Source organism: Lonchura striata, chromosome 5 (genome assembly GCF_050655825.1).
Source record: "Lonchura striata isolate lonStrDom1 chromosome 5, ASM5065582v1, whole genome shotgun sequence".
Taxonomy (NCBI): Eukaryota; Metazoa; Chordata; class Aves; order Passeriformes; family Estrildidae; genus Lonchura; species Lonchura striata.
Genome location: NC_140707.1, coordinates 70,281,268 through 70,295,969, shown reverse-complemented (window position 1 = coordinate 70,295,969; position 14,702 = coordinate 70,281,268). Strand labels below are relative to the sequence as shown.

The following is a 14,702-nucleotide window of genomic DNA, read 5'->3' as shown; positions in this document are numbered from 1 at the left end:
GCTCAGCAGAGTGGTGGCACAGTTCTTGAAATTGGATCTTTACAGCCACTGCTGTTTATTTAAAAGAAACAGATTACTCATGATTTTTCTACAGCCTGCATGAGATGATTTGATAATTTATTTGTAGGCAGTGTTTGCTCCAAGGAGTCACCAGAGCTGCTTCTTAATTCGCTCACCCACAGTGTCTTGGGGCTTCCTCTGGATACCATCCAAGTATTCCAGAAGTGCACAGGAATGTGACTAAAACTGCACCCAAAGCATGTGATTTCAGTGTTTTTAATTTTATATATATGTATATAACATATGTGTTCCAATCATGTAATAAATGTCAGTAGGTATTTAGTCAAGAGAATGTAAAGGGCAGGTAAGTCTGGAGATGGAGGTTGGTGCAGAGGGAAGGAACAGTGGAAATGATTTAAATGATTCTGGGATTTATGGGGCAGCTCTCTGGAAAGTCAAAATGGGATTTTTGGCAGAGGGTTGCAAAAGGGAAATTTTTTTTCTTCTTATCTCCAGCATAAAAATGATGGGTGGAGTAAGCAGTGATCTCTTGAGCTGTGTGTGAAATGTGTAATGGCTCTTCCAAGTCCTGCTCTCAGTGAACCTGTAAAACTGTGGATAGTCAAGTGGTTTGAAACATGTCAAATACTGCTCTTAAAGCTCTCAGAAACACGTGTGTAAATTCATGATTTTTTCTTAAATTAAACAATAATATTGAACACATTTATCAGTACTATGGGCAGCCTGATAGTGCTGTGTGCTAAATACCCTTCACTGGCTCAAAGTTCTGCCAGGAGAAGAATCAGCACAGCAAAGATTTTCCTTCCTCCTTGCTAAAACTTAAACAACTGTTTTAAGACATCAAGTCATTTAAAACACCAAATTGAAACCATCTTTTAAATCAGTTAATACTGGGAAACACAATTTTTATGTCAAGAACTTCTACCCAGGCATGCTGTGGGGGCAAAAAAAGATTCTTGAAGTGCTTTTTGCTGTCTGTAATTTTATAAACCTGTTCTCCACATAGATGTGAGCTGCTTTATCCTAGGAAGCACTGGATATTCTATAACCCTAATTAAAACTGTGCCTTATTAACACTGTGGGCTGCTAAGTGCATTGTGTCATTATTTAAGACTCTTACTCAATGCTTGTTTCATTCAATATAAAGTCCCAAATCCCACCTTCCACTGGGAAAATTGTATTTTTCATAGAAATAATGACATAGCCCATAATTTGGCTCCTGCAACTTTAGATTTGTGCTCTACCTCTTTATTTTTAAAATAAAAATAGAGAAACAAGATATAATTTTAAATAATATAATTTAAAATATTATAATATTTTTGTCTGTGTGTGTGTGTGTTCAGATAATTTGGGTCTTATTGCTAAAGGTATATCTGGAAAAAAAAGTGTTAATATGGGATGGAGGCTCGATTCTGTCTGAGCCAGCCTGTTTTGGAGAGGGGCAAAGCAGGTCATATCAGTGGTGAAATCATGTTGTGTGAAGTGCAGAGCTTCTGATGAGCTGTTCTCTTATCTGACATTACATGTGAATAGAAAGCAAGTTGCCTGTAAAGCTTGCTTTAAATTTTAATAAACTGTAAAAAAGATAAGTGGTAATTTCCTGATGTGGATGCATCTAGTAGAGCCTGCTAAACCCAAATCTCAGGATCATAAATTTTAAAACAAATCTTAGTGGCTTGAATTTTTAAGCTGGCATGATAGATTTAAATTTTAGGGAAATAAATTTCCCTTCCTCTCCTCTGCCTGTATCAATCTTACTGCAAAACGACAGAAGATTCAAATTTGAGAACACAATGAAAATAACAGGAAGGGAGAGCAATAGAGGCGACTAATCCTCTAATTACTTTCTCTGAACACTGGGAATTGGGCTGCAGAATATCCTTCAGTACAATCTAGAGTAAGCTAAATTTATTCCATTCCAAAGCTGTAAAGGGAAGGATTTTGCTACCAGCTCAGAATAGTAATGGGCTGTGGTGGTCTTTATCTGATGGCAGCCAAGCAGATGTGGCTGCTCTGCAGATTTGAATTTCTCTGCCTCTTAATTGCCCTGTGCTCGCCCTTTCACACCCTGGGGTTTGAAATGGAATGAAACAATTCCATGATTTTATAAACCATGGGGCAGAGCCCTCTGTTCTGGGCATGGGGGCTGAGGATGGCGTTTACAACAGAATTCACAGAATGACCAGGTTGGAAGAGACCTTAAAGACCATAGAGTCCAACCCAGTCCAACACCTCAGCTAAACCCTGGCACCCAGTGCCACATCCAGGCTTTGTTAAACACACCCAGGGATGGGGACTCCACCACCTCCCTGGGCAGACAATTCCAGTGCTTAACACCCTTTCTGTAAAAACCTTTCTAATATCCAGCCTATATTAGGAAGTGACTGTTGGACTCTCCTAGAAAGTTCTCTTTGGCTCCATACTGGTATAAAAGCTGTTTTGTGGCAGACGTGACCTGTATTTTGGCTCAAGTACTCTCAGCCAGTTCTTTTGTGTTTACTTTGCTCACTAGTGTGCTGTTGATATTGATATTTTCCCCAATCCTTTATTCCACACTGAAGTTTTAGTAAAAACACAAAGATGCTGTACACGTGTGGCTTTCAGCTAAACCTCCCTCTGTTGGTGTTGCTTGTAACCTCTGGCTGGTGTCTTGGGTGCTAAAATTCTGGAGTAACACTCAGGCACAAAACATTCTGGGAGAAATGAATCTTAAATCTGGCTGTAAGCACTTTGTTGTGGTTCTGGTGAATGACTGAGAATGGGATTTGCTTTCTCACTGTGTTTCTCAGTTTGCAGGGTGGGGAGGCAGTACTGGTCCCACATCCTCCCAGAGCCCTGACACCTCCTAGCTGCAGAGATGGTCTTTTTTTTTCTCCCTTGGATAATTTAGAAAAGTTTGGGAAACGGGGCCAGCCTTGTTTTCAGCTTTGCACAGATTGAGACAGCACCAGGGGGGTTTACAGTCACTTATGTTTTGGAATGAGCCTGGCAGCTGCACATGTGGGGAGGAAAGCTCCTTGCTTTGCACTTGTTAGCAACTTGATTTTTCAACTCCTGTGCAGCACATAATTCAGGATTTAATTCTGACTGCTGTTTAATGTATTATCTTGTTGACTTAAATCACTTAAGTAGCTCAGTTAAACACAGTTCAGAGAGTGTGTGTGTTTTTAAGTACACTATGTTGTGAGTAAGGAATGTGAGCAAGCTCTGAACTTTGCCCAGGAAGATGCTTGGTAATGTGTATAAATAAGAACTGGAAAGGTTACAAATGCTGTGTTCATCGTGCACTTGTAGGGCTAAAGAAACCCAGAGTGATTTTTTCCACATGCAATATGTGGGCTATTAATTTGTGTTAGTGAACTGAGAGGTCAGATCATCCCTTTCATCCTGCAGGAGACAGATTCTACAGATTTACATTTACCTGGCTTGTTCTGCTCCCAGAAATCCCTTGCAGTAAGGATGCTCTGTTTGAAAAGTGGGCTTAACATACTTTTGCTCAGAGCTACTGTCAAATTTGCCTAACTTAGTTCAAGCCCCAGTTGAACTATTCTACAGATATTTTTATATTATTGAAAATCTCCACTGAGGAAATTGCCACAAAGTGCAGTTTGCAATGACTTGTTGCAGTTCCTGTAGCAATCCAGACCAGTAAAAAAAAAAACCTGATTGCTTTTGGGTTTGTTCTGTCAGAGTGTTTTCTCTCAGGACAATATTCCATAGTATGATTTCTAGAAAGCAACTTCTGTCCCTTGATGGGCTCTATAAAATCTAACTGCTTTCCAGAAGCACTGAATGGCTTTTTTGGCAAGAAGTATTTGCTTTTTTCCCCTCCCTCTTGAGAGAATTTTGTGCAGCTGCTTAACAGGTCTGTTAAGGTAACTGTCTGGAGAGTCTTTGGCTGTCTTGATGTAAAACTGGCTTGTGTCAGATGCAGTTTATGGAGTCTGGGAGCTGTGGAATGATCTGCAGCTTCTCCTGGTGTTATTGTGTGCTCTCCTTTGGCAGGCAGGCACAGCTTGGTGCTCAGGGGTGCTTTGATTCACAGAAGCATTCACTGCTGATGAGCCGAGTGTACAAATCTTTCAGGCTGTAGATTGATAAAAGCCCTTGAGGGGACTTCATCACTATATATATATATTTTTTTTTTTTTTTGTCTGGCTTTTAGTTAAGGATCCTAATTTGTGGCTATTTTGTGTGCTTGGCATACCCAAATACACGAGTGTAGCCAGGCATCTGCTGCTTTTGTTCCTGATGTGTATAAATGAATTGTAGACTGTTGGCACCAGAATGTTCAGTTACAAACACTGTTGCATCCTTCTCTAATTACTGATATTTTTGTGGGAGTGTCAAGAGTTTTGGGGATGTGATCCAGCTGCAGTGACAAAATCATGTTCATGTCTTCATGTTTAAATCTATAGCTTTGTAGTCTTCCTGGAAAAATCCTACTCTTAGGAAATTAATGCCAGGAGTTTTGGCGTCAGAAGTTTTGCTTTCCAAAAAGTCACACATGAAGGAAGGTCTCACTGGTGTCCGAAAAAGTATTTTAATAATTTGAGTGAAATCTCTACTGAGAGGAATATGGAAATCTAACCTGTAATACAGTGGAGAATCCCCCTATATTCTATAGTGATTATTTAAGGCATTGAAAAGAGAATTCCTGCTAGAGTAAATAAGAAGTAGTGGGACTTTTTTTCTTTTTTAAGTTATTGTTGACTGCAAATATTAAAAAATGCAAAACCGCCAAAAATCTGCATGTGACAACGTGATACAACACCACTGAAGGTCTCCTATCAAACAGATGAAACTCTGCATAGGAAGTGATAAACAAAAATGCCTCCTGAGGCTCCAGAGCAGCTGAAATGTGTCCTCAACACAGGATTCCCAGCAGGCAGCTCTAGAGCAGCTGTGATAAAAATTGTCACAGCAATGTGCAGGCACTAACGTGTCCAGAGGAGCATTCTGGATTTTGGGAAGGAAGATTTGGGTAGTTGATGTATCTGACACTGCTGCAGTTTGGTGTGATGCCTCTGAGCTGTCTCTGGCTCTGGTCTGTTTGGGGGAGGAAATTCAGCAAACTGAATAAAAGGAGGAAAAACAGATAATTCTAAAGATGGGTGAAAGATCACTTATCATGTAATGTTACTGAACATGGGCAGTAGAAAATGGAGAGAAGAAAGATCTTAAGGGCAAGAAAAGTGAGAAGGTGAGATTGGGAGGAAAATGGTTTATAGGTTGGTTCTGTAAAGTGTTGGTTCACAGCAACCAAAAGTTGGTGATTTACAAACAACTCCTGAGCTACTGTGTCATAAAGTTGGTGTGTGTTGGTATAAACTGGTGTCTACTTTGAGCTGCTTTTACTTACTAGGGGGAGCAACTGGGCTTGCAGAGCTGGTCAGGAGTCCTAGGAATGAGAAAGGATTCTGGTCTGGTCAGTGGCTGCAAAAATGATGGTTTGGACCCCTAACTTCAATCTGTGCAGTTTCACCAACACCCCCTTGAGCATTTTGAGGGTATTTTGAATACTCCCCTTTTGTTTGGGGAGTAGCCGACTCTACATTCTTCTGAAAAGCAGAATATAGCCAAGGGTCTTATCAGCCCTGATGTAGCTTTACAGTAGCTTATCTAGGAAAATTTTTCCTTTTCTGCCTCCTTCCCTGCTGCAGTACCCAGCCACAGAATTAGGGAATGGCATGTTTTGGTGCTGCTTCTCTAGGGAAGGGTTCTGTGTGTGGTATTGGCTGGTTGTCTAAAACAACACAGATCCAGCAAATGGAGGAAAGGGTTTAACATCTGCCTGTTGAGTTGATAAATGAAGTGCTCGAGTGGCAGCACACAACCCCACATGTGCACTTGGAGCAGATGGCTTTGATGTGTGCTGGAGACAAATGTGCTGTCCCTTCTGTCCCCTCCAGCCTCAGCAGGGAAAGGTGCACAGAACAAACCTGGGAGTGCTTCAAAAGCCATAAAAACATGAAGTGTAAACAAACCACGCTGTGCTGACTTTGTTTCTGTGTAGTCACTGAGCCTTGAATTTTGGGGGGTGATCTGCATTCAGTACATTGAAGTGGGGTGGGTGATCTGCTATTTTCATGCTTCAACTCGTTCATTGTGACAGGGATTGCAGACAGTGCCACACGTAGGTCGTTTCAAAGTGACAAAATTTAATTTCTTTGTGGTGGCACATTGCCTTCCCTGCATGCAGTTACTGGCTCTTGGTGCTTTTTTTGGTCATTTCCTGACACTCTTTAGCTGTCAAGAGAATATTGGCAGCTGAAGTATTAGAGACAGACAAGGTGTTAACATTGATATTTCAAAAATGACTGCAGAGATGTTGTTGCAGTTGCAATGTTTATAAGGAAGGGGGAAACCCTGGAAGAATGGGCTTGTGTGGAGTTGTGCAGGAAGCAGATACAGAGTTAAAAGAGGTGGGCCAGTGGTTCTGGTTGATTCAGATATTTCAGTTTCTCCTACAGGCACATTAAACCCTTAAGTTTTCCATAATAACGTGTCTTTCTTTGCAGAAGGCTGTAGGAAAATTACAGTATATATATACTAGCTGTATCAGTAGGCAGAGGTCAGTGTAAATTTATTGAAGTGCTGTGTTAGAGAAGCAGTAATTCTGGGCAATTTCTCTTAGGTTTGAGACAGAGTAAAATTGCAAACAGTCTTTAGCTAATGTTCTACGAATTGGCATTTGTCTTAATTTGCTGGGAAACTTCCCAAGTGGTGGACATACTTTTCTGATGTGGGTAAAGTATCAGTGGCTCGTGCTTAGGAGCTTTTGTTATGTTTTCTTCTGATAACTCAGAGTCTGCTGGCTCTGGCAGTCAGTCTGTCCAAAAATCCAGTGGAAATGGGATGTGTTCTTCACTTTTGAAGGCTTCCTTCCTTGCTGGCTAAAGCTTCCCTTTAAGTTGCAAGATCTTTTGTCTGACATCCCCGAGTGTTTCTTGTGTTCTCTTTTTATAAAAGCAATGGAAGGCTGGCAGCCAAGTCTGAAAGCTTTTAACTCATGAAGGCTCTGCTGTCATTAATTTTAAACACGTCACTGTGGTGTCGGTCAGCTCCACTACCAACAAAGAAAACTAAAGTGTTCCCATAAATCATTTTATTGTCCTAATCCAACCTAATTAACTCAACTAAAAATCCTATTCTGTTGAAGCAGCCCTTCCTGTGAGACATCTGCCTCTTTCTTAATGGATTTTAGCTTTTATTTCTGCTATGGTGCACAAGAGATGGTGACCATAATAGCATTAAGTCCCTCTTGGCCTCTTTGGGGAGCTCACCTGCCACAAGGGAACTAATTTTAAACTTCCAAATGCAGAGATTTTCTTTTTTTCCTCATTCCTTGGAAACATGGTTTGCAAGCCAGGAGGAAGCAATACAATCTCTATTTCTAGAAGTGGATTAGACTTGTTCCCTTCAAGCTTTGCAAGCAGCAGCCTAAAGGCTCTGAGAATTTTGGGATCTGCTTCTGTAGTTCATGGACACGCTCCTGACACGGCAGGTTTGGCTGAGCAGTGTTGAGCTGATGGGATCCTGCCCTGAGCTCTGGGGCTGGAGGTGACTCAGGGGAAGGAGCAGCACTGTCAGTGTGCAGGGCTTTGCTGTGGCACACCAGGACATGAGCCCAGATAGGGAACATCTGGCTGAGCACAGCTGTAAATTCAGTGTAGGAGAAAAAGGTGAAATGCTGACTTAAGAGCCATTTCTGCTCTTGGGGATAATCTGTTGAAGATTTGTTAAGTTGTAGTTTTGTTCCATCCTTTTTCTGTATCTTGGCTAAAAAAAGCAGAGCACTAAGAAGCATTGGTTTTAAATATAACCTTTATATATTCTTATTCCCTTTATCTATGAGGTGCCTTTCTTTGGGGTGAGGCAATTTGATTTTCTCACTTCTTGAAATGATGATAAAACTGATAGCATCCACCTTTCCAGGGGAGTGAGTGGAGAGCAAGAATTCAGATGGACTGAGATATTCCAGGGGCTGGCAGAGTTTGCAGTGTTGCTGCTGGGAAAGCAGACTCTGTTTGATCTCTATTTGATCTTGGCTCCTCTGAGACCTGACAGATTTGTAAGTCATAGCCTTTAGCTGCTGCTTTGATTGTGAGGGCAAAGTGCTGGAACGAGGTTTTGTTCTCAAAACGGAGAGAAAGGAGCAAGAACGAAAAAGTGTGTGTAAGGAGGCAGGGGAAAAACCAAGGCCAAGTGTAATTCCAGCCAGCAGGAAGGATATAACTGGAAACTTGTGCTACCAGCAAAGTTGAAAAATGAGAAATAAAAAGTAAAAAGGAACATTTGCTTGGGCCATGTTGTTGTGAGGTCATAGGCTTTTCAGTCTCTGTTCAAACTGGGGAGTTTTGATCCAAAATGACCAGAACACAAATCTTGAGGTAGTGGGGGGAGCTGTGGGGTTTGCCTGGAGCAATAGGGAGGAATCTTCCTGCTCACCTTAAGAGCAGGCTCAGCATCCACTGAGGCTTGGAGCCTCCATCTGGGAAGCCCCATGGATTTGTATTCATTGCTGTGCAAACACGAGCCCTGTCTTGGAAAAGTGCTGGCCAAATCTGTCCCTTCATGCCACCTAGAATATGGCACTCAGGGTTCCCTTACTGGTTTTTTTTGGCATTTGGACTTCTAAAAATCCCTCAGTCCCACTGTGGGCATAGTCACTAGCAGTGCAATTACTGTGGAAAAAATCTCTTGCTGCTGTTTGTTCCCCCTGTTCCTCCACAGGGTTTTTGTCAGGTCGCCTTCCCTTTGCTCTCTGTTTCCTCCAAAGGGAGCTCTTGAGCACCTTGAGACAGTTAAATGTAGAAAAACAAGTGTTGTGTAGGCAGCTGAATTCACCCAGCCTGTGTTTCCCCACCAACTGATGTGTCTTACAGTTCAACTGCTTACAGTTGAGCTATAAGAACTAGAATTCCTAAGATCATTGCACACATGCTTTTGTAATGTTTAGGTAACAAGAGTTACCTCAGAATGTTAATGCAACATTAAACATCTATAGAAATACAAGCTTATAGTGTAACTGTAACTCGCACTGTGCATCGCATACCTCTAATGTGCTTTTACAACTACCAAAAAGTGTGGTTTTAATCTATAGTTAGTATTGAGTTAGTATCCCAAGTAAAATAACAAGAATTCCCTGCAGTTTGGGGCAATTAACCCTACTAACACCCTACATAACAATGATATAACAAAAGATAAAAAGAAGTACACAATCACTCCAACACAAATTTACTTCTCAGTGTCAGGATAGTGGAGCCTTTTGAAGACCTAGTTCTATTATTTCTGCATCTGTTTAGGCACCTAGAGTACCTGCAGCTCACACTTTAGCCCAATTTAACCACATTCCTGCTGGACAAGGGGTGGGATGTCTGTGGTCAGCCTGGAGCCACATGGTTTGGATTGGCTTGGTAGGCTCAGGCTGTGGATGTTGGTGAGGTTTTTCCAGCATTTCTATCTGTTGGAAACTAACTCAGGGTGGGATTTTTTTTTTCCTGTTCAATTGATAATGTTCATTAAACTTTTATGAGCCTGAAAAGCAGGAGCAAACTGTTCAAAGTTAAACACAGGGAATGGTGAAGGAGCCCAAAATGCTGGAAGTGCCTGCAGGAAGATCTCACTTCCAAGACAACCCTGGGATTTATGGTTGGATTTGATAATCTTAAAGGTGTTTTAAAACCAAAATGATTCTACAGTTCCACTCACTCAAAAGCTTACTGGATTCTAAGAGAAAGCTTTGAAAATACCCAGTTTTACTCTGGTGGCTCTTGGCAGCCTTGGAGTTGAGGTGAGGAGACAGAAGTAGAGTTTGGTGCCAGGTTCTTGTTCTTCCTTGTCTTGTTTCCTGCCTGGAACGTGGACATGGTGTTGTCCACCCTGAAACTCTGAATTTATCAGTGAGAGCTCTTGAAGTTGCTGTAATTCTTGTGGGAATCAAGGCTTTTCTCACAATTTCAGTTGGTGCACCAGGGCAATTATGTGACAGCATCAAGGGGTTTTGAGGAGGGAATCCTGCTGACAGGAAAACAGTCTGAAAATTTGAATGCTAGAAGCAGTAAAAAGGCAAACTCACTATTTTGGTTGCAAAAAACCCCAGATTTGTGCAGTCAATCTCCAGACTCTTTTGGGACTTGTAGTAATGTGGTTCTATATTTCCTCAAGCAGTCAAAATCCTTCATTTTGCCTGTGTCTGCATTCCACTTGAAATAGTGTTTTATTAGTAGGAGTCTTACACTGTTTTGTGTAGTTCCTAAAATACTGTTACTTGTCTCTTTTTTTTTTTAATTTCTTGACTTTGGAAGTGGCCAGTTGCTTTGCTTAAAATACCTGTACAGTGTCTGAATTGGAATAACTGTTGGTGCTGAGCAGGCTGTGAAAGCACACAAGTTGAAACATTTCTCATAACGTTGGCTTTTTCCAAAATGATTACACAATTCCAGGAAATTAAATCTAGCGTTTCTTTACTGAAAATAACTGGGTATAAATAATGGAAAACAAAGAGGAGGGGAAGTAGATGGGGAAGAAAAGTTGGGAGGGGGAAGGAGCACACAGAGAAAAGATTATGTCCTACCCTGGAATTTCAGAGGACACACTGACCCTGGTCAGTATTAGTAATATATCTAAGCCCTGAGCTCTGTAGGCGTAGGGCACGACCTGAGTCAGTAATTCAGGAAGTCCTTGTGTTTCCCTCTGTGTTTTTTCCAGCAGACCTTAAAAACTTCCAGATTGGATTCTCAGCAAAGCTTCCATGTGATGCAGAAGCTTGTCTGACACCAGCCTGGGCTTGGGGCACACGTCCCTGCCTGGGTGCTGGTGGCCACTGCTGCACAGAGAGGCTGGAGCTGCAGTCAGGACTGTCACATTTACACTCTGTCCTCTGCTTATTCCAGCTGCAGCAGAGATTTGTGGAAATGAGTGATATCCTGTGTAGGAAAGCTATTGCTTTCTGATCTTTGAAGTGGTGATAGCTGATAATATGAGTATGAACTGATTATTGCTATGTTAAGCTTAAAACTTAAGGTGTAAGGGTCTCCTGTTTATTTCTTTATTTCACTTCATTCTTTTTTGTTTTATTTCTTTATATCCTAGGAACACCTTTATTCTTTTCTATCCTAGGAACACCTGAGACCTGCATAGAGTTTCAGATCCCTCTCTTAGTTGTCAAACAAGCACAGAGGAAAAACTTTTGAGAGCACAGCTCAGTGTCCTGGCAGGTCACAGAGTGTTAGTGACGTAATCCAAACTGCATTTTGGTGCCACTCTAGTGGTTATTACAAAACACTAGAAATAATCTGGGAAATTCAGAATCTGGCTGTTACTGATTACCAAGTGTGTTTGCATCACTTCTCAGCTGTTACAAGGCTTAGATTTCGTCTTCAAGTTTTGTTAAAAGCTTTATTGCAGAAAAGAAGTACTGGGAAAGGTCATCTTGCCTAATCAAAGTATGGTTTGGTGGGAGGGAACCTTAAAGAGGATCCAGTTCCACCCCTCTGCCATTGGCAAGGACATTTTTCACTAGACCAGGTGCTAGAACTTCCAGCAAGAGGCACTTTGTAAATGCATTGTCTGGTTGTAAATGCATGAGGTTTGCAAGAAACAATTCTTCCATTACGTGTTTTCAATAATTCTGTGTCAAATACTCTTGCTAACCCTTAGTAGGCTTTTAGTATGCACATAGATGTTTTTAATACCTCCAGCATTCAGAAGGATTTTTAATGATTTGTTCAATAATTGATGGAGCTTTGGCATAATTTAGGCTTTTGTGAGGGAGAGCAGGCAGATGAGTAGAATATATTTAGTTGTTTAGTTTAACCATCCCTATATGTGAATTCTTTAGGTGAAAAGCAGAACAAAGGAAAGGAGCAAGTGAGAGAACAACTTGGAGAAAATTAGTCCCTGAACTGAAAACTGGAGAAAGCTTTAATTAACTTATTAATTCATTGCTTAAGTATCTGCAAAGAGCAGTAACAGTCATTGCCTTCCAGAATTGTGTGTGGAATTTATATGGACCTTTTGTCCATATAAATGTCCATATATGGTCCATTTATATGGACCTTTATATTTACATCTATTTCCCTGTTAGCCAAGAAATTCAGTTTCTCAGCTCATTTTCCTCAATCTTGGTGAGATAAAGCAGAAAACAGGAGCTGTCCTCGTCTTGTCTTCTTTTAAATACAAAAATACTTTTTAATCTTTGATCTTAAATCCATATCTGTAGACACCAGTCTACTTTGACAGGTAGTAAGAAGTACCCTTTAATGAGGAAAACCACACTGAAAGTGTTTGGATTTTGTCAGCAGTTATATAAAACTGCTGGGCTCTTTCTGATATAAATAGGAATTTACTTAACCTGAACTCCTAGGTTTTAACTGGAAATCAGTTCTGTTGTTCACTTACTTCAAAAAAAAACCAAGCCAAAGCCCCCTCAACTCCAAGCCTTTGCTAGTGTACAAGTTGCTGCAAGGGTTAGGAACTGAATATAATTTCAGAGAAAAAAGGTGTTTGGAAAAAATATAGTATTTTTTACATTCAGAATACCATATAAAAATGGTATTTAGTATCTAAAAATGTATATAAAAATGTAAAAAAAAGTATTGGGTACTTCTGAACTAGAAACAAACAGCTGCAGCTTGGGGTTTTCCATTAAAAACAAACAAAAGAAATCCTGTTGTATGTGCTTACCCAACCTTGTAATAGCATGTTATGATACATTGCTTTTCCTGATCACAGCAAAGGTGTTTATGTAGAAAAATGATTTGATTGCAATATTTTTGTGTGTAATAGACATCTTTTTTTTTTTTTTTGTCCACCAGGCAATCAGCTCAAAAGGCCACCACAGTGTCTCTTACACATTATCCAGAACCCAGACAGTCATAGTGGAATATATTCATGACAGAGAAACAGACATGTTTCAGGTAAGGCTCTAAAATACTTGGATTGTTTTTTAAAAGCAGCATAAGAAAACCCCAGTTCTGCCTTATCCTTTGTGTGTTCTCTGTGACCTGTGGGGTTTCTGCAGTCTGACCCAGCTGTATTAATTTGGGAGCACTTTGAAATTTTGCATTATTCTGCTGTTTGCAAACCCACACCAGCACCTGTTAATGCTCTTACTGACTTACTCCTTTAATTGTACTCTGCCTTTTCTCCAAAGACAATTCTGGAGAGAAATGTGTGCTGTTTGAATTCATGAATGTGCACAGAATTACACCCACCACCCTCCAGATAATAATGTAGCTGGAGTAAAAGGAAAGTGGAGGGAGTAGGACGTGAGATGGAGAAGGAGGAAAGTAAAAGGAGCTGGGCAGTAGGGGAGACAAACCAGATAAATTATATTTATCATTCCAGCTCATTATGATGAGTTCCTGAGGGGTGTGCAGATCTATCAGCACACACAGGTGGTGTGGGCTGAATTTCTCTAAGCTCCCATCCAGTGTCCAACACGTGCTCAGTGTCCCCTGCCTGCATTTGTGTTTTTCTGCCTCATTTTGGTAACCTGAATGATTTTCTTGTGCTGGGGTTATATTTATGTATAATAAGAGAGAGCAAAAGTTCTGTTTATACTTAGACTTGAAACTTGGGGAACCCAGATATGCCAAACAACCTTTTTGTTCTAGACTGGTCAGGTCTGTGTTATCTAGAGCATCTCACCAGGAATTGTTATCCCTCCTCATTCAGCCTTTCATATTTAAAAGGGTCAGCAGTTGAGTGCTGTTGACAGAGAGGAAATAACTCTTTGGAGGTGTTGTTGCTTCTCTTGACTTGTGTGTTTTGCTCTATATTAAATTTTCCAGTGTGACCGAAACTATTAGGTCCAAATAGAAATTGATTAAAACCCAGTCTCACTCATTTGCTGCAGAATGAAGGATTGAACAGCCAGGATGAACTGAAATAGGTTTTTCTGTGTTGACTAGTGAAAGAAAAATGTAACCCATCCATTGGGGTTACAGTGTGATGCTTGTTCAGCTCTTGGGTAGCTACAGTACTATTTTTTCCTGTATATAAATTTTGAAAAACCATTTTTGAAAGCTGAATTTTTCCTCTTCTTGAGTGCAGTATAAAATTAATAAAGAGTTGCAGAACAGCTGCTTTTTCTGGGCATACTGCATAGTCATCTATTGCATAATGTCCTAGTGGTGGGTACAGCTTTTTTTGGGGGGGAATAAGACACCATTTCAGTCTTGAGGTGTGTGGGGGGTCCTGCTGTGATTTGATCTCAGTGAGTGCTGTGTCCTGGTTCAGGTTTCTGCTCTCTGCCTCTTTCCTGAGGATTGCACTCCATGCACTGGCTGCAGGGGCTGACACAGGAGTGATCTGCTGGACTGTGGCAATAATTCCCCACTGAAGCAGTGCCAGAGCAGCTGAAGAGGTTTCCATTATTCATATGAGCCATATAGATTTGAGCTGTTCTCATGAATCTGTTGGGGGAAAGTTACTTGAGGATGTTTAGTGCAACCCTGTGGTGCATGATGACAAAATTCATGTCTGTTGATCCACAGAGTTTCACTGTTGGCCAGGCATCACTTGGACAGACAATCCTTGGAGTTTGATGTTTTCTTTTAAAATGTGTGTTCTTGGTTTGTGTAGGATGTGGAAGTTGAAAAGGGGAGGATAATTCCTGGACCACAGGATTATCCTGAGCCTTCAGGCCCCACTTTGACTGCAGTTAACATGTA

The 14,702-nt window shown here is 40.9% G+C and overlaps 1 protein-coding gene across 3 annotated transcripts in view; it reads left to right on the top strand.

Annotated features, from left to right (window-relative positions):
- PELI2 (pellino E3 ubiquitin protein ligase family member 2) overlaps positions 1–14,702 on the top strand; it is a 71,602-nt gene that overhangs the window by 44,126 nt on the left and 12,774 nt on the right. For all 3 annotated transcript variants that reach the window (XM_021534638.4, XM_085580983.1, XM_085580984.1), the window contains one exon: positions 12,843–12,944. In XM_021534638.4, the coding sequence (XP_021390313.1) occupies positions 12,843–12,944 (102 nt within the window). The remainder of the gene's footprint in view (positions 1–12,842; positions 12,945–14,702) is intronic.